The sequence below is a fragment of the Peromyscus eremicus genome, chromosome 5 (assembly GCF_949786415.1).
Source record: "Peromyscus eremicus chromosome 5, PerEre_H2_v1, whole genome shotgun sequence".
In the NCBI taxonomy this organism is placed as follows: domain Eukaryota; kingdom Metazoa; phylum Chordata; class Mammalia; order Rodentia; family Cricetidae; genus Peromyscus; species Peromyscus eremicus.
The window spans coordinates 134,306,700-134,326,884 of NC_081420.1; the positions used below are offsets into that span (position 1 = coordinate 134,306,700).

A 20,185-nucleotide genomic window follows, 5' to 3' on the forward strand; every position below is an offset into this window, starting at 1 on the left:
CCTGGAAGTGCCCACCCTAGAGGAAGCAAAAGGAGGAGAAGTGGACAGAGGGGAGATATAAGCCCTCTGTCTGCTGGGATTGGGGTCATTGTTGATTAGCTCGACTCACAATTTTCCTAAAGAGTATATTTTTGTTTCTTTGTTTCTTGTAATTAAACTCTTGACATGTAGTAGATCTACATGATCTACTACCATGTCTTGTCTGACTTAATCTCACTGGGGAACATGAGAACAGAGATTGGTGCTGAGGTCAAGACTAGAGTGCTGTGGGATGTTCTGTATGTTAAATGTGTTGCTCTGATTGGTTAATAAATAAAACACCGATTGGCCAGTAGCCAGGCAGGAAGTATAGGCAGGACAAGGAGAGAGGAGAATTCTGGGAAGTGGAAGGCTGAGTCAGGAGACACTGCCATGAGAAGCAACATGGAAAGATACTGGTAACCCATGAGCCGCGTGGCAAGGTATAGATTAATAGAAATGGGTTAATTTAAGATAGAAGAACTAGATAGCAAGAAGCCTGCCATGGCCATACAGTTTATAAGTAATATAAGTCTCTGTGTGTTTACTTGGCTGTGGGACTGGTGGGTGAGAGAGATTTGTCCTGACTATGGGCCAGGCAGGACCAGGAAAACTTCAGCTACACTAGAGGAAACTGAGATCTTCCCATAACACGTGTATAATGTCATTCTGTCATACCCCCTTTCCCATATTCTGTTGTTCAGTGCTGACTATATCCAAAGTACCCATTAGCACCTCCAAGCATGCTGGGATTCAGCACAGGCCAACCTGTTCCCACAGGGGCAGTCTCCCCACTGATGGTGACCTCACTCTTCACCTTGCTCTATCTGAGGAGGATGGATTCATCTGCAGTTCAAGACACAGACACTGATTTGGTTCCCCCCCACAAAAAAACATTTCATTTATTTTACAAATTGAAAATGAACATTTCTCTTTCCTGGCTTCTGCCTACTCACAACATACAGTTCTCCAGCGTAGGTGATGAGAAAGCTCTTTGAATTACAAACACCTTCTGTGGAACAGTTTTGCTGTGGCTGCTAAAGGCTTTTAGGGCTACACTGCTTCCTATTCATTTCTCCGTGTCTCCTTTGGATGGCTTCTCCACTGCCATAGCTCGGAGCTCAGTCCAGAAAGCCACTTCCTTGTCTTTCAACTTCTGGGCTTGCTGAGTGGTGGCTCCAATCTGCAGGTATCCTTCCTTCTGATCATACTCTGGCCAGTGTGGCAGCCCCTTCCCATTGGGGTTCCTGGGAACAGGATCAAACAAAGGCCCTTAAAGCTGCTATGTGGTCCTCACATTTCTCTGAGGGTTATGAGAATTCCTTGGTGTATCACCACCAAGAGGTCCTAGAGCACCAGAGACTCCTCCCATCTTCTGGGAGCAGCCCAGCCGTTCTTAGGGAGTTCTTGCTGTCAGAACACTATGGCCACTGCTTTGCTCACTCAGATTTTAGAAACTACCTACCATTGAGAGTCTCCCCAGAACCCCACATCACCTTCCATACCCACTCCATCTTTTTCACCAGCCTCACCCATTTCGAGCAAAATGGCCCCAAAACTTCATCATCATCTTGCTGAGGTTGATCTCCTCCTCCGAGGCGCCCTCTGTGGGGAAGAAGACAGGAGTCCTTTCCTGATCATAGTGTAGGGCATGGGCAATGTTAGCATAGGCTGGGGTGTTTAGAAATATAGTCTTCACTTTTACCATACACCTGCTGTGTCGGAATCCTCATTTGTAGAAGAGTTAGGCTGAGTGTTCTATTTAAGTCTGGAAATGACTAGTCTAGGATTCACAAATGGACGTGTAGTCTGTCCATGAGCTGCCTTTGTTTCTCATGGTGACCTGCTCTTCCCTCCTTACTCAAGGCTACAGTGCTAAATCCCAGAGTCTCCCTTGGCTCCTAGGTTGCTGACTTGGATCCTCTCTCATTTGCATAGATTCTGAACTATACCAAAAGTATTAGTGTTCCAAGGGGTCACCAAAGTAGGAGACACTCAGAGGTACTGGTGTGCTATGAATAGCCATGATGTGAGTCATAGGTCACCTACACACGCTGGACATCAAAGTGCTGAAGATATTTGTGAGAAGTTTTCTTTAAATATTATGTTAGTAGAATTTATAAACTTTGATATTTTGACATATAGGCAGAGATATGGAAATACATATATTAGACCCTTCCCAAGCATTAACTTTCTCTTCTCTCACATTCTAAAGGGTCCTGCAATTAGAAAATCAAATAGTGGTATTCTTGCCTGAGGCAGAGCCCTACAGATGGCACTCCACTTAGCCTACTGATATCACAGGTTAGGATCAGAGAGGAAGAGAAGCAGTGGAAACTGCTTGAGATAGCTCTGTCTTGGTTGCAGTTCGGATGGGAAATGTCCTTGTTACACTTGTGCATGGGAACACTAGGTCTCCAACTCATGGCACTGTTTGGGAAGGCTGGGGAGCTTTTAGGATGTAGAGACTTGTAGGGAGTAGGTCACTGGCATGAGCCTTGAGGTTTATAGCTGGCTCCACTCCCTAGTCCCTCTCTGCTTCTTAACTCCTAATGCCATGTGACCAGCCGATGCCATGCCCCTGCCACCGTGCTTTCCTCACTGTGGTGGACTGTGGTCCTTTGAAACCATAAGTGGGAATAAACTCTTTCTGGTGAAGTTGCTTCTTTCAGGCATTTTGCCACAGAAATGTTTAAAGAGACATTGTTTAAGGCCACCAAACCAGGACTAGAACTCAAGGCTTCTAACTTGAAGTTCAAGCCAACAGGGAGCCATTACCTTTTAAAAACGGTGTCCCCCAAACAGAGTAAACATCATCACCATGGTCTGCTATCACCGTCTTGGGTCTCATGTCAGACACAAAGCTTGGACGATACGTAAATTCATACATGTAGGTGGGGGCTCCAGCATCTGAGAAGACATGGACTCATGTACAGTGCATGTTACCAGACATACATGGGTGATATGAAGTCCTCTACCTCTGCTCACCACCACATGCACAGCTAGGAGAGAGACAGAGCTTTAGGGAATCCTTAGGGCTTGCTTGAGATTGATGGTTGAGCAGAACTGGAATTTGAAAAAGGCTTTCACTGGAGGCAGGCTCAGTGAATACAGTGCAGGCAGTGTGTGCCTGGATGCATTTCAGTGATGATATCCTGTGCTCCTTCACTCTGAGCAGCTCTGCACCTAGCAGGCATCTTCTGTCAGCCTGGTTTTGAGCATCTCCAGTGTTTTCCTCAGTCATCCAGAAAAGAGTGATGCAAATCCAAGCCACCTGCCTGACCATGAGGTCATTTGAATGCGAGTCTATAAAGAAAGCGAGCACTCTGTCTCTTAGGCTTCATAAATCCATGGAACTTGGGATTCTTATTTGAGCAGGCTTGCCTGGGAGTGTTAAGGCCTTCAGGTGTGAGGGGAAAGTGAGTTTGCCTCTCTCCTTTGCCTTCCTCTCTCACCAGCAAAGACATCATGTCTAAGCCCATGGTACCATGGCTCCTGCCCATTGGATCATTGGATCAGCTAATTACTTCTGCTATGTACTAATCCATGCATCCCAGGGACTTCAGTACTAGTGGTCGTGGTAGGGCATAGATGCCCACAGAGACATGAATGACTCTAGAGAAGGAGAAGGCTCCAAATCAGGGAAAAATTGGTCTCCTTTCCCTTGCTTGCATTCAATAAGAATCGTGAAAAATATAGAAAAAAATTTCTCATAATTTCACCACTGGCAGTCCCTTGATGTTTTAGCATATATCCTTCTGTATATAAAACTGGGACAATATTATCCAAGACATTCATTGTAGCTAGTTGCGCTGGCTAGTTTTATGTCAACTTGACACAAGCTAAAGTTATGTGAAAGGAGGGAATCTTTACTGAGAAAATACCTCCATAAAATCTGTCTGTAGGGCATTTTCTAAATTAGTGGTTGATAGGGTAGGGCAAAGCCCAGTGTGGGTGGTGCCACCTCTGGGCTAGTGGTCCTGGATTCTACAAGAAAGTAGGATAAGCAAGCTATGAGGAGCAAGCCAGTAATCTGCACCGCCCCATGGCCTCTGTATCAGCTCCTGCCTCCAAGTTCCTCCCCTGTTTGAGTTCCTGTTCCTTCAGTGATGGACTGGGATGTGGAAGTGGAAGTCAAATAAACCCTTCCCTCTTCAACTTGTGTTTGGTCATCATGTTTCATCACAGCAACAGCAACCCTAACCAAGACATGAGTATATATGTTTATAAAGTCCTGAATTAAAAAGAAAAACTGAATGGTTAGAAAGGGAAGTTTAAACTAAAGAAATATTTCCTGGACTATTCCTTGAAATGAAGCAAATGAGCTGCTAACAAGAAAGGGTCCCGGGAGGCTCCGCAAATGGTGCCTGGGAGAGCACATTCCACTTTTAGGTGGGCTCATGCATTCATAACATCATACCTTACTTGCATTGCACAGCCTTGGGACAGTGTTGGAAAGTCCCAGAGAAGACCCACTTCAGCCCTCAATCTACCCACACCTGTATTACCGAGTTGGACAAAGGATAGGCATGGATGACAATCATCTGTAGACCATCTCTTCTCATGTCCCAGCACCCTCTGCCTTTGCACTTTGGGTCCTGTCTAGCCTTTGATACAATGTGGCTCCTTCTACTTTTTCTCCAGCCCCACTCCTGTGAACAAGATACCCTACAGCAACCTCTGACCTTGAACAGGTTCTCTGAAGGTTACTTTTAGGTATCAGTTTGAGTGGATTAAGGCCTACTAGAAAACCATAAAGCATTATTTCTGGGTGTGAGCAGGGTCTTTACAGGGGAGACTGGAATATGAGTGTGGCGCACTAATGGGGAAGGTCTACCCTTAGTGAGGACACGTGTCCTCTGACCTACTGGGCATCGCAGAGAAGAAAGCACAGAGAAGGTAATGTTCTCTTTCCTGGAGCTTCTTCTCCTGCCCATGAACTCCTGCCCAGGACTCCAGGATGCTCACAGTTGGACTTTGAGACTTACACCAGGGGTCCTCAAAGGCCTCTGAACTCGATTAGACCGAGAAGCACACCACTGGCTTCTCTGGCCCTGAGGCTTTCCACCTTGTGCTCACTTTGCCAGAACCCTAGGTTCTCTGATCTGTTCTGGCCTCAGACTTCTTGGCCTTAATAATCCCACAAGTCAATTCCCCCAATATATCCCCTCTCATCTGTCTGTCTATCAGTTATCTATATCCTACTGGTTCAGTTTCTCGTCAGACTATGCCAAACTTTCCAAGTGTGTATACTTTATCTCTGTACACACCTCACATCATCACATAAGTTCAAATGTACTGCCTAACCTTATCCTGCTCTGTCATAGGCCAGTGCAGCTTTATTATCAACCAATCAGAGCAACACATATTTCTAGTGTACAGAAAGATGTCCCACAACACTGAAATAGCTCTCCACCAATAGCAAGTGTGTGCTGATGGGTGTGACTAGTTCCTTCAGTCCTCAGATGGGATAACCCTGAGATGTGTCCTCTGCATGGTTCTAAGAACTCTCAGCTCCATCCACCCGTAGTAGACACATGCTTGGCAGTGGACCACTGACTGGCCTCTTTCCAGTATCATATCCTCACCTCCCTAGGAGTGTTTACTAAGATTGACTCCCAAATTGACTACTTGCGTTTGTGCCCTGTTTCAGAGATTCATGTAATAGAAAACAATGTAGAAGATACCCTACACCACCTCTGGGCCATATGGAATGAGCCTCTGAGTCCCGACCCTCAGCAGTTTCCACATCTGACTAGGCTGGGAGTCAGTGTCCCTCTTTTGTCCAGCCCCAGGGACTCACCTCTATGGTAGCGGGCCACAATCACAGATGGCACAGCAAATAGAACATCTCCCATCATGTCTAAAAAGAGCTTTTTCTTTTTGTTAGGGCAGTCTGATCCTCCCAAATATTTCTCAGTGGCCACTGGAGTCAGTTCCTTGGAGATGTTCTGAAATAAATCAAGAAAGAGCCCACCCCCCACCAATGAGCAATGTGATTTTTCCAGCCCATTGAGAAGACTTCTGTTGACTATGACATTCTCCAGTGCTGTGCATCCTTACTCTGGGGTGCAAACTCCAGATTCCAGTTGCCTTTGCCCTACCATTTAATTGACCTGTGACTCAGGACAAGCTTCCAGCCCTTCCTTGAATCTCAACATTTCCCCATGATTCCACCTGTACTTACAGTGAGTGGGTAAGACTTCCATAGGAGGGATGTGGCTGTCTTCTGGTCAAGTTTGCCTTCAGAGAGTGGATAGCCCATCATCTGTTAAAGAAATGGTTAGTCATTTGCAAATTGTTCGGAATTAATGGGAATAACCAAACAGGCTGACCAGTTAATCAAACTGATGCAGAGTGAAGGTATTCACAGGCCTTGATATGCATGGGTTTTGATGAATTAGACAATAATAGTTAACTTGGTGGATTTATCCAGAAAATGAAAGAACACAAAAGAGATTAAAAACATGTTTAGCAGAAGCTGATTGTTTGTGCATGTACATGCCTGTCTAGTGTGTGAATGTGTGTGTAAGTGTATGTGTGTTTGTGTGTGTATGAGTGTCTGTTTGTTTATCAAGCCAGAATACACACAAAGATCCTTTACACAGTGAGGGAACATTAAGACCAGGTATTTAGAAGTTGAATAGAACTCAGTGACAGAGGGCACAAGACATCCTACCACTAAATCTACAAGCAACCATTATGACTGTATCATTTACAAATCTCTGAAAACCTTCTGTATTGAGAGCTACAGAACTCTTATCATGTGTTGATGTGTGCAAACCTCTGCAGCCAGAGACACCTAGCATCAGCATGGCTGTAAAGGCATGACCTATCCCCCTGCCGTGCTTACCTGGGAAGCTCAGTGCTGCTGGGAGAAAACCTGGGGTTGTGCAGACTGCCCCTGACCTCTGCTAAAGCAGCTACTGTAGAAAGCTTGCAGTTAAAAAAACGTTATGATGCTCCTTGAGATATTAATGTGTCAACAAAAACAGTTTCCTCAAGGACCAGGGAGTGATTTGCTATGATTTTTGAAATTTCTTTGAAGTAAAAACATTTGAGGAGAGCGTACTTGTTCTCTCTGCCAGTCTTTCTGGAAGGAATCAGCCCTAACTTCGGTAAGCACTCAATGTCAACTTCCAGCTCTGAATCTCTCTGTGAAGAGAAGGATGTTTCTCCTGCAGAGGAGTGTGGACTAACACTTCTGTTTCTGACCACACTGACTCATCCTTCCTATCACAGTGGCTCTTTGAGGACATCACAGCCTTGAAACCTCTCCCTCTATTGGTGCCAGGGATCAGAGTTAACTTTGTATTGATCTCTTCTCTAGTGCACTTATACTATTAAATGAACCCTATATATTGTAGTTGAATGTGTATTTTTCTTTGTTTGTTTTTAACACAAGAAAACCCCATTTTCCTTTGGGATGCCAATTTTCACTTATGTAAAACCAGTTTTCCCTGGCCTTAGTCAGTGTGCCCGTGGAGATCTCTGGACATGTGAGTTCAACTCCAAGGCGGAGGCTGCTGAGCCCAGCCTGACTCCTTACTCTAGCTCCCTCTCCTTCCTAGGTGTTCCTTAGTTATTCCATCTGAACAATTTCCATCACTTCTTGGCCTTGGGGCTAAGATCAAGAGCAATCTGGACAATTCTCATCAGTACAGATCTCTCACCCGGAGCTTTTCAGGATTCTTTAGGGGAAGGCAAAGAGTATGGGGAGAGGAGTTCCTAGGGCTCCACTTCCCAGGTCACAGTTGGACCATCTTGGAGAACGTTTCCATGGAAATGTCCACCTGTGACAATGGGAACAGCTTCCTTGGATTCAAAGAGATGTTCAGAAAAGGAAGAAGCCCTGGTCGCAGGTGATGAGGGGTTCTGGGGTTAATCCTGGGAGGTTGCTACTTTCTCACCGTGGGAATAAACCAGCCAAACTCTTGCTTGTTGATCCCCACGATGTAGGGCACAGTGTTGAAATTCTTCTCAGCCAGGATCTCTTCCGGTGCCTTTGGCAGCAGCACTCCATCAATCACAGTGGTCAGGAAGGGGTAGCTCTGGGGAACAAAATGGCATGTGGCTATTTACTTCACCAAACGCCTGTGTCCCCTTTGCTGTCTGTCTGATGGTCACGCACTCACTATCAAACTACATGAGCATGGGCAGTGGCCACAGAAGCTGAAGGCCCCTAAAATGATTAAGTTTCTGTGCGGGGATAGAACTCTGACTTATGGATATCTCTGGTAAGGTGATGGGGAGTTGGTAAATTCTGGAATATTTATATATACATAATGAAGTTCTACAGAGATGGGATCTAATTAGAAACATCAAATTCACTGACATACTTTTTAAAGACTTATTTTGATTTTAGTTATGTGCACGTGGGTGCAGATGCTCACAGAGGCCAGAAGGGGCAGGTGGGTGTGAGCCTCCCAACACTGGTGCTAGGAACCAAACTCAGGTCCTTGCAATAGTAGCAAGTGCTCTTAACCTCTAAGCCATCTCTTTGGCACTCTCACAGGTGTTTGAAGACATCTAATACATTTTGACTGTAACTTGCCATGGAAGCCCATTTGTGGAATTCTTACTCTTGGCACCATGTCAGCACTCAGAACACTGGGGACTATGGAGCATAGTGCTGTTTAAAGAAGTGGATCACTCTTCACTGCCATGGGAAAGGTGCCTCGAGGAACATAAAAATGTAGATTTCTCTGGCTTCATTTTCACAACCGTGTTGTCTACTACATGTTTTTAATATTCTTCCTTGTGTCAAGAACCCACAGATTCAGCTTCTCTCTTCTCTTTTTGCAGCTCCATCAGACATTACAGGTATCATATTAGCACTTTGCAGGACAGCCCCACTTACCTGTAGACAAGTCTCTTCTTGTGGAGCTAATGTATTGCTGACATTGTCACCAAACTCATACCCACTAGTTCTGTACTGGAAACCGGAAGGATGCTCACTACACACACACACACACACACACACACACACACACACACACACACTATAGCACTGGTGTGTTTAGTTAGACCTTCTCTACTCCCTGGAGCCCTTTTAAACAAGACATCGGTGACAGCACCAAAGTGAGGGAAATGATGCAGTAAACGGACAAGAAAGGAATGAGGGAGATGGGGGAAGCAGTGCACTGCTCTGATTTAAGATGGAATTTGGGTATCACGTGACCCAACCATTCACTGCTCTACCTGTGAGCAGGCACAAAGTGCTTCCAGTTTATTTGAGCACTCAGAAACACATTGTTACAAGTGGCTCAGCCACAAGTACAGAATGCAGGATTAAGATAGACCAACTTCACCCATCTGTCTGTACTTAAATGTGAGCTCTCACTCCCTGAGGACCAGAGCCCCTTACCTCCAAGTTGTCTTTTGAGAGCCACAAAAACTGGAAAGGATTCATACTACATCGACAGACATTTTAATCTTCTGTCTTACCATTGATGAAAAGTATTTGGAAGATTAAGTGGAGATTGGTTTATATGTCACCAGCTGGGAAGCTGGTTATGGGTTTGATTAAATGGCTGATACAGAACTCTGGTGTGGTGGGACCCACATGAAGTAAACCATTGAACACAGGCAATGTTCAGCACAGTACTTGTCCCTGGAAAAGGTTCAATAAGTACTAGATATTATTTTCACTGGCAGAGTTATTTTATCAGTTGGGTCATTATGGTACTACTCTTTTGTGCCATATTTCTAGCTCCATGTTCCATGCACAATATTTCCCTCTTTGGAGACCAGATGGAGTTGGGAGATGCCTAGTCTGCAGATCATGGTTTCAAGGACCTATGCCCATCTGAAAAGATGAATGAATGACTGGTTAGCTCTTGCTGAGTGCAGTTCAATAAAACAAAGCAGACCACCACAAAGGTCCAGAATTTAATCCATGCTATAACAGCATAGAGCAGGTTCTGGGTGCAACTACTGCTGCCTTAGAAGAGGTGTAGAGGGCAGAGAGGGCTAATAAGGAAGGCTGCAGAGGAGCAGAGAGTGTGAATGGAGCAGGTGCTTTTGTTCTTGGCAGTGGACTTCGGTAATGAAGAGTGTTGAAAGGTGAAGAAGGAATGGGATTTCTCAACAGTGAGCGGGGCACACGGAAAGGGGTAGAGGTGTTACTTTACAGGGCTATTCCCAGAAATGCCGAGAAACTTGGGTATGGATAAGTGAGAGCATTAGGGAGAGCGTCACAGGGCAGATCCCATTTTCCACACAATAGCTGGCAAATCACAAACACTCAGATCAGTTATGTGATGGGTGATGTCGCTCTGTATGCTGTGAATGTGTTGCTCTGATTGGTTGATAAATAGAATGCTGATTGGCCAGTAGCCAGGTAGGAAGTATAGGCAGGATAAGCAGACCAGGTGAATTCTGGGAAGAGGAAGGCTGAGTCAGGAGTTGCCTGTCAGACAAAGAGGAAGCAAAATGTGAAGGCAGAACTGTAGACACTGCACAAGACAAGTAGCAAGTTTCACAAGACAAAGGCCGCTGCAAGGAGGTGGGAGGGCAGGACGAGGTGGGAGAGCAAAGTTGGAGTTTCAGCTGAGTGCATCCATCAGCTAGAGCTCCTCAGTGACAGCTCCTAAGATCCTTACCCAAACATCTTTGCCGCTTGACAGTGGAAGGTTTTAGTGTACCCTCCTCTTACAGGACCATATTGTGAGCAGGAAAGGTAAATGAGAAGGGGATGCCAGAGCCCAGGAGACTGAGTTGTTTATTGGGCACACTCACTGTGAAGAACATCACTGCACGTGGTTTTGCTGGCTACATTACTCTGGCAAGTGACTACCTTCTCTGGGCCCCTGCAACATGCCCGCAGAGTATAGCTACCATTTCACAAGGAGAACTCTGGGCTTTATAGTTACTTGGAGCTTAAAAGTGTTAAGACTCAGCACCTGTAATGGAAAAGCAGTGATCCTTACCTCTCTGGGGTCTCCAAGCAAATCAAGAGCAAAGAATTTCTGTGAAGACAAAGGCAGAAGATGTGGTGAGCAGGCCTCCCTCTACAAAGACTGACCTCTAGCTACGCTCCTGAGTTGTCAGGTTCTCTGTCTTGGTCTTCCTTGGCTTGGCCCAGTGTGGGGAGACTTGAGCTCTACTGCACACAAGCACATGATGATGGAGTAAGACAAGGCAGAATAGGCAAAAACAAAAAGACAGACCCTAGCTCTGGAGTCCATACTCTCAGTGTGCCTACTTTTTCTTATATTTTATTTCTTCTTATGTCACCAGGAGAATCACTGAAACATCTAAGCTTTAGAACTCCACTACATCTTGTTGGATCATTTTATGAGAACCTGGTATGCCAGGATATCCGGGCAGTGCCCCATGCTAATGGGATGTTATGGGGTCCAGTAGTATCTTCCAGCATTTAGGGCTGAGAAGGAATGAAAGCAAGACCAAGGGACGGGGGAGTCAAAGTTTCATGTTCCTCTGACTTTGCACTCACACCTTCCCAATGAAGGGGGTAGGTCACATGGCCCCAGATGCTGTGTTTTCTTGGTGTTTGTTCTGACAAGCTTCCCTGTGATAACAGAATCATGATCATCCGTCTTCTATGGCACCCTCCTTTCACGAATCTTAGCTGGGTGTAATGAATGTGTACTCTCTGTCTTCTCACCCCATCTCACCCATTAGGTACCTGGATAGACATCTGAATGGATGGGTGGTCATATGGCACACAGCATATTGGTGAATCTGACGAATTCATTCATAGAGGTAATTGATAATAGATTATTGTTTTGTTGGAATGGATTGTGGGGTGTACATAATGAGGAGCTGGATAATGCATAGGTATTAAAATGGTCAAGAAAGGATAAATGAAGCACTATAGATGAGTTGATATTGCATTTGTGGAAGTATATCATGTTTGAATAGATAGATTAATGGCTGGATAAATGAACAATGGATGGATAGATGAATGAATGGATGAATGTATGATTTCCCTAGAATCATAACACTACTAACTTATAATTGATAGTTTTTTTGCTTTTCCTTATTAACTATCTCCATTCTGGATTCCTCCAGATTACATACTTAAAGAAAAAGTAGAGGAAAAGATAGAAATTAGGAAAAATACTTGCAAAGTTCTATTTCCTAAAGTTAATTAACCAACTGTTAGACAAATTGTAGCACTTCTGAAAACCATTGTGCATAGTATCTCAAGTCCTAAAATTTAAAATGGTTGTTACTTCTGTGAATAGAAAATGCTTAATCTATTAGAACACCTATATATCCACCTATAACAATGCTAAAATGATTGTTTTGATAAAGCTGGAGTATTGTCAATCATATACAACTTATTTTTTTCAATAAGTTAATTTTGGACATTTTTGACACTGAAACTATTTCACAATAAAAAAAATCTAACTTGTATCAGAAGGCTGACACTGTCCCTGAAAGGTCCCCACATAGTTTGCTCAGGGCATGAGAGCCACCGCACCTAGGACAGCAGTGTGGGGGCCATGGGAACAGACACACCTACCATTTTCAGTGTTGTTGCCAAGAGTTCCTCCTCTGTCTTCTCACGCAGACAGCGAACTATATCGGCTGATGTAGTGGCCTCACACCCTGTAGCAATGGCGACTTGCTGCAGAGATCAGAGGCAACCATAGAGTTAAATGGCATCCTCTCCGCCCTCCGTGAACACAGAGAGAAGGGCTGTCTCAAGATCATTGTTGTGGGATGTGGTCACAGAAAGTGGCCAGCAGGTGAAGGCTCTGGGCTGAGCAGCATTCCTCACTTACCAACTTGGATTGTGACATGAGTCACTTACACGTTTGTGACTTAGTTGCCATTTCTCTGATGACATGGTATGGTTATCTGAAAGCTGACCATTTTGAGAATGACTGTGGGCAATGGTGGCTAAAAAGCACAGAATCTCAAATACTACCTTTTGATTTCATACCCCACTGTTACAAAGAAATGCCAACGCAAAAATACTCTTTGTTTCCCCAAATCACAGAACAGAGCTACTGCTCTTGGACCAAGGGGCAGTTTGTAATCTCAGTGGCAGGCGTGGTACCCATGTGGCCTGGAAGCGAACCAGCTGGAGGAGGAGGCACAGATGGATACAAGCTGACGGTGGTAAGCATGGGCTACGTGCATAATCAAAAGTAAGAGATCCTTGGCTCATTCTGTTCTCTGCTCATTCTGTCTGCTTTGGCCACATCAGCCTTCCCTCACTCCCTCACACAGGATTCCCCTTGGCACAGGACATTTGCACATGCTGTTCCTTCTTGGGATATCCTTTACTCACTGGGTAAATATGCCTCTTTTTTTCTGATCTTCCTGCTGACTTATCAGTCACATTCTCATTAAACATTCCTTTTGGAGTCTTGTGATTTCCTAAGATTTGGTTATTCTCTTTCCTTTATACATCTTCTCATTGTTGAAATAGTGCCATTTGTTTGATCACACAATTAAAAAAATCAATCTCTTTCACAAGAATGGATGCTTTCTAGGTTACAAAGCACACACACACACACACACACACACACACACACACACACACACTCACACATGAATGAACCAATGAACACATATTCTAGAAACCAACCCCTGGCTACCAGGGCCTCAGGGAGGAATAATTATCCCAAATCCATAAACCACATGCAGAGCACTAGAACTCAGATTCTGACAAAAACATGTGTAATTACAGGCCACTGATCACTGTCCAGTGTAGTAGTCTGCCTTGGTACACTTGATCAGTGTGTTCAGTGCTCATTACACTGAGAGCTGGCAGTCCACTGTCTGGAGCTTGAGTCTCAGCTTGACCCTGATCACTTGGTGACCTTGATAAATCATGGCCACATTCTGATCCAGTTTCCTAGCTAGAAACTGAGAGAATGAGTGAGGTCTCTATTGTTCTTTCAATACTTGGAGAAATCACCTAGATCACACAGCAGGAAACTTCCTTGAAGGTTCTTGAGGATTTTAGAATGGGCTACCCAGGTGACCTACCTCAGCCCCACGCCTGGTATTCTCCCTGAATAGACATGGAGTGAGGGCCACACCACTCTCAGAAATGGCCCTGTGGAAGAGGTTCTTGGTCAGGGGAGATAAAACCTGGGAAGGAAGAGGGAGGAGAATTATGCTCAAGGGAGATGGCCAGTGACTTGCTCACCTTGTAAGGTTCCTTCCTCGTGTGCCCCTTGCCTGGAGACTTTGGTTTTCAGCAAATGTGACAGCTCCTTCCCTGTCTCCACTTGCTCCCCAGCTTTCCTCAGAGCCAGGAATAGAGTAGGGAGTATGTGGCATGCATTTATGACATCCAAAAACACTGGAAGGAAAGGTTTTGCAGTTCCTAACTACAAATTCTGTTTCAGTGTCTCTATTACTCAGAAAGTGTTCTGGGAAAAATGATAATGAGCATCCATAGAAAAATTTCAAGACATTTCCTTGATGAGTATACGTATCTGTGGATATAAGGACAGATATTTAGAATGTAATTAGGGATTGTACTGTTTTAGTAAAGGGATAGTTCTCTTCCAAGGTCCACGACTTCACAAGCCCTGGGTAGTTGGCTAGGTTTCCAGTACCAGGCATGATTTCCCTTTTGTTAAGGTTTTAACAGGGCAGTGGTGGCACAGGCCTTTAATCCCAGCACTCAGGAGGTCAGAGGAAGACAGAGCTGTGCTTTTAAGGCCAGCCTGGTCTACTGAGCGAGTTCCAAGACAGCCAGGGTTATACAGAGAAACCCTGTCTTGCAAAAAACCAAAACCAACCAACCAACCAAACAAGGTCTTAAGTGAAAATAGAGAGCTGAAACTTTTCTTTTCAACAGAGATCACTACAGAAAACTACAGCCAATCAAAATGCAGGCTTCTGGAGCCCAGTCCCAGTGGATACATCTACAAAACATCTCTGGAATCTAAAACTCAGGGAAGAGTGCGTAGGAGGTGGAGAGATTTTAAGATCAGGGAGTTTGCCGTGAGACTGTATCTTCTAGTAACATCAGAAGCAATTCCTGCAATGTCTCATCAACACGACTGCCTAAACATGAGCTGAACCAGGACAACAACAATAGCCATGCCAAAGTGGACAGTGGAAAGACCATGAGGCCTCAACCCTACGCAAAGCACTAGGGGAAGCTAAGGAATGCTGAGAGTGGGAGAAATAGTCTTCTACAGGGAAGATTCCATCAATTGGTTGTCCAGTGTCAAATAGTCAGCCCTGAAAACATACACACAAGTAACATCATAAGGAATGAACAGGTTGTATTTAGGAATGTACATGTATATACATGTATATATATATATATATATATATATATATATATATATATATATATACACATCATATACATATATTCATGCAAAAACAATTAATGAAAAAGGCTACTAATTTGAACTCTTAAGTATTTATACTTTAGATTGTGAGCCTAGCCTTTAATGGGCTGAGCCATCTCTCCAGCCCAGCCATTAATTTGAAAAAGAGCAAAGAGAGGTAGAGGGTTTGGAGGGAAAAAAGGGAAGGGAGAAATTATGTCATTTTATTATGATCTCAAAAGCAAAATAAGTAATGAAAGCAATTAGAAAGAATTTAGATATAATAAATCTTCTATTTTAACAAAAATTTTCTTAAAAAGAAAACTCATAGCACTGACAAGTTCACGCCAGACCAAGTCTGAGCGCAGAGAAGGGAAAGTGGGCACAATGTCCCACTCCAACCAAGCTATGCACAGTGGAAAGCTGCTGGGAATCAGCCTCTCCAATGGAATGACATTGGATATATATCAAGTGTGTATCACTCAGGGCAGGCCCCACGTTCAGCAGTAGTTGGCGAGCACAGAGTGGACTGCATGACTTTTGTGTATGCTTTTTAGTGTTGTTTTGTTTTGGTGTTCTTTATATTTTTTGTTTTGTTTTGCTTATTTGCTTTGAATTTGTTTTTTTTTCTCTTTTGAGAAAAAAGAACATAGAGTTGGGTGGTTAGAGAGGGGAGGAGATCTGGGGAGACTTGAGGAAGGGAAAAGAATATGATCAAAATACATTGTGTCAAAAATATTTTATAAAAACCAACAAATACAAAATAAAGAAAATTCAGGGTGTATATGATAGTAAAACTGAGAGACCACATAAGGCTCTAATGTTGTAATACTGGGTAATAAACAATGTTTTATGCTCGCCATAGAACACTATGCTGTAGTAAACCCAAGTATTAAGGAAAGGCATTTAGCATTTAGTGAGTTTTTATGGCAGTCTAATACTGAAGAAAGTTTTTCTTAAAAAGTTGTGTGATACATACAAGAGACAGAGACAGGCTAGGTAGATGATAAACAGAGGCCAGGGAGAGAGCTAGAACTGTAGGAAAAAGACAAAGGAAATACAGGTTAAGACGCCACAGTGACAATGTCTGGAGGGCGGGATCATGGATGACTTCTTTCTCCTTTGGCATTATCTGTCCTTTTTCTCACTTTTTAAATTTACTTTATAAAGAGAAAGTACTATCCTGTGAGTATTCAGCTATGAAATGGATACATGTTTAAAGCATAATGGGGCTGATCTACCCAACTCTGAGGTGGCCGGAGGGTTCTGAACAGCTCCCAGTGCCTGCTCTAGTTCCCTTCAATGTGCCCCATTTCTATATTAACAAGATCATTTGCACCTGTACCTGTAGGCTGTAGACTCCTCCCCCTTTCATACCCTCTCTGTTACGCCTTCTGCTCTTTCTCTCTCTCACTGACTTCCCCTAAAGCACGGTGCCTTAGGCCCAGAGACTGCTGCCCACTCCCCTAGTCATGACCAAGCCACAGGACAGCCTCAGAGGAAACCCTGTCTTCTTTCAGGGCTAACCTTCTCTATACCTGTAAATCTGGTTTCCAGCCAAATAGTGACCTTCTACTGACCATTAGCATCTGTTTATTTGTACATCACACCCACCCCCTAGTCAGGTGAGTGGCAAAGCTAAGATGATTAGGAAGAGGAGAGAGAACTCGACCAAGTGAGAAGGCTAGGACCGCCATGGTCCCAGGCTCAGCAACACGTTCTTTTGGCTCCAGGACACAAAGTTGAGGTCTGAGCTTGGGAGCTCCTGGCTTTTATTTCTCCACTGCCTGATGGTGAGCCATGAGTCAGTCTGAATCCGGGTCTTGTCAGCCAAAGTGCCTGTGGCTGGATTGAATAGTCTTCAAGAGGTCTGGTCAGCAGCCACATCAACCCTGGACATGGGGCTTGGTGCTAGGAATACTTACAAGGACAGAGACACTTTCCCCTCCTGCTGACTCGCCAAAGAGGGTCACAGAGCCTGGGTCCCCCCCGAAGTTAGCAATGTTGTTCTGGACCCATTGTAGGGCAAATACTTGGTCAAAGTGACCCCAGTTCCCTCTGCTGTGTTCGTCTCCTGTGCTGTAAGAGAAGGGTAAGAGTAGGAGTCAGAGAGACCATAGCTGGGCTAGGACGGGTCGAGAGCTGGCCATGACTAAGTGCGGATTGTCCCTCAGTGTTTTATATATTTAAAGTTTGGTCTTCAATATGGGGGTGTTGGGAGGTGATCTAACCTTTAAGAGGAGGAGTCCACTGTTAGGTGGTTGGTCTATTGAGGACATTAGGATGGATGTAGTTCCAATAGCATTCTGGTTAGTTCTTATGAAAAAGTTATAAAAGACTGAGCCTGGCCTTCACTTGCTCTCTGGCTTTCTGAGACTCCCCTCTGCCACAATACTAGCTGCCTTAATGTGACACTGCCCAGAGTTCTTTGTCACAGCTGACACCCTGCTGCTTGGACTTTCAGCCTTTGAAGCTGTGTGATAAATAAATTTCACTTAAAAATTTAAATTTGTTATTTTTAATTGTGTGTGTGTGTGTGTGTGTGTGTGTGTGTGTGTGTGTGTGTGTATGCTGGTGCCTGCCAGAAGCCCGATGCATGTGATCTCCCTGGAGCTCGAGTCATAGGCAATTGTCAGCTGCCCAGTGTGGGTGCTAAGAATTGAACTTGGGTCCTCTGCAAGAACAGTATTCACCCTTAATCACTGAGTCATTTCTGCAGCCCAAACTCAGATTTTACAAAATACTACGCTGCAGGTATTTGTTCCATTCATGGAAAGTAGCTTGATACAGAAAATTGGTACCAAGGTCTGCTGACTTAACTGTGAAAGTGGCTTCGGGAAAGGTCTAAAGGATTTGTAGGCGCAGCCTTGTCAGCCCGAAGTGCTGTATGTGACGTGCTATAGATGACTCAGGTGCAAACTGATTAGAATAAGGAATACTTTGGGCATCTCTGCAGACAACTTGGCAAAGACACACCCATACCCTAAAGCTTTAGGTGATGCTAAAATTAAGAATGATGGAGCGCTTGACATGGTGGAAACAATTTCTGAACAGCAAAGCCTTCAGGACACAGTGTGGACATCATTGACGGCTGATAGTGAGATTTTCAGTGAGGCTGAAGATCAAAGGAAAACAGACTAGAAATTTGCGGAAAATTATCACATGAAAGAGAAGGAACAGAGACAATGCATTTATGGGTAGAGCCAAGAAATCACTTGCTAACAAGATTTGCAGGAGGCAGATTATCAGGACACCATCCACCATAGACACAGAGGCCTTCTAAGATATGATGACTTCAAGGAAAGAACTCAAGTCTTCTTCTTGGACTTCCTACCTAAAGCTATCTCAGGGTTTTACTCCTGGCTGGCAGCATCACCAGCCATAAGAACTATAAACACACATGTTAGGAAGGTGGGAGTCCTCTGTGGATGAGTGTCTTAGACAAGCACTCGGCCCAATGTGGAGCAGCCATTACAGGAAAGAAGCAGAGAGAAGACTAAGTGGTCACTATAGTAATGTAGGCCAGAGACACAGGGCTTTGATCTTGGTAGAAGCAAGGAATAAATGAATACCTGGGCTCTGACTGTATTTGAAGGGTAGAGCTAGGAAGTTTGTGGGCCATGTAGGTATGGGGTATGAGATAAAGAAGAGTCTAGACTTTCACAAGGACTTTATTATGAACGATAAAAAGTATAAAACTGAATACAGCTTCACAGAGGGCCTTATGAAAACAGGAAGTGAGATTTTGTTCTCTATGTAGTTCACACTGTCTCTGTGAAGTAAGGTGGTACTAGGTAGACATCCAGGGAAACAGGAGGACACAGTTAAAGATGGTATCTTGACTTTAAGAGAGACAGGTGTCTTAGCTACTGTTTTATTTCTGTGAAGAGACACCATGACCAAGGCAACTTATAAAAAAAAGATACAGTTGGGGACTTGCTCACAGTTTCAGAGGGCCAGTCCCTGTTAAGGTGGGAGGTGTGGCAGCAGGCAAAGAGGCATGGCACTGGAGTAGTGATTGAGAGCTTACATCATATTCACAAGCGGAAGATGGGGTGGTGGTGGTCATGGGCTTTTGAAACCTCAAATCCCACTTCCAGTGATATATCTCCTCCAATAAGGCCATATCTCCTAATCCTTCTCAGAACAGTTCCACTAACTGGGGACCAAACATTCAAATATATGAGCCTATGTGAGCCATTTCTCATTCTAACCACCATAGTGGGGAATTCTGGGAATTACTGTACAGGGATAGGGAGGCATACAGAGGCCTGAGGATTCAGAGGGAAGGAGCAAGAAAGGGCTGAGCATGAGCAGTCAAGGAGGTGGAAGGTGGCCAAGGGCCAGAAGCAGCTCAGAAGCACGAGTGCTCACCGGGCTGCTACTGAGGGGTCAGAAAGTTGTACTGGGGAGAAGAGAGGTCATTGGTGGCTTCAGCAAGCACAGCCTGCCAGGCATAGGTGGAGGAGAGAAAGGGAGAGAGGAGGTAGAGGACCACTTGTGGCAGGCTGAATGAAATAGAAAGTAGCAAAACAGAACCCAAGGAAAGAGACATGGTACCTTAAGTGATGATGCATTTGTTCCTGAGGCAGAAGCCTAAAGCAACCAGCTGAGAGGCAGACCAGAGCCATCTTTCAGCTCCACAGTCTCCTCAGTGGTGGCTGCAACTCAGCTAGACTATTTAGCAACCATCTCAGAGCTGTACGGAATATGTGTGAGAAAGGCCCCCAGTGCTATAGTGCAGGAAACCTGGTCCTGACCTCACAGAGTTGATGGAGACTCTAGCCTGGACTCTTGCATGTGCCAGATGCTAGGAAGGAAGTGAGCTGCGTGTCTTCTAACACTCTCCAGGGAACACTGTTTCCTGGGTCAGATCCTCTGACAGCTTC

At 44.5% G+C, this 20,185-nt stretch overlaps 1 protein-coding gene across 3 annotated transcripts in view; it reads right to left on the reverse strand.

The window, feature by feature from the left end:
* Nucleotides 1–970: 970 nt before the first annotated feature.
* LOC131910805 (liver carboxylesterase 1-like) overlaps nucleotides 971–20,185 on the reverse strand; it is a 28,690-nt gene continuing 9,475 nt past the window's right edge. The window contains exons 5-14 of one of the 3 annotated variants that reach the window (XM_059262681.1): nucleotides 17,222–17,375; nucleotides 13,990–14,094; nucleotides 12,512–12,616; nucleotides 10,950–10,988; nucleotides 7,929–8,069; nucleotides 6,206–6,286; nucleotides 5,822–5,969; nucleotides 2,797–2,928; nucleotides 1,551–1,623; nucleotides 971–1,265 (exon numbers count right to left, since the gene is read on the reverse strand). In XM_059262681.1, coding sequence (XP_059118664.1) covers nucleotides 1,088–1,265; nucleotides 1,551–1,623; nucleotides 2,797–2,928; nucleotides 5,822–5,969; nucleotides 6,206–6,286; nucleotides 7,929–8,069; nucleotides 10,950–10,988; nucleotides 12,512–12,616; nucleotides 13,990–14,094; nucleotides 17,222–17,375 — 1,156 coding nt within the window. In that variant the 3' untranslated portion in view covers nucleotides 971–1,087. Of the gene's footprint in view, nucleotides 1,266–1,550; nucleotides 1,624–2,796; nucleotides 2,929–5,821; nucleotides 5,970–6,205; nucleotides 6,287–7,928; nucleotides 8,070–10,949; nucleotides 10,989–12,505; nucleotides 12,617–13,985; nucleotides 14,095–17,221; nucleotides 17,376–20,185 lie in introns of all 3 variants that reach the window. The other 2 variants (XM_059262683.1, XM_059262682.1) reach the window with 2 other exon arrangements.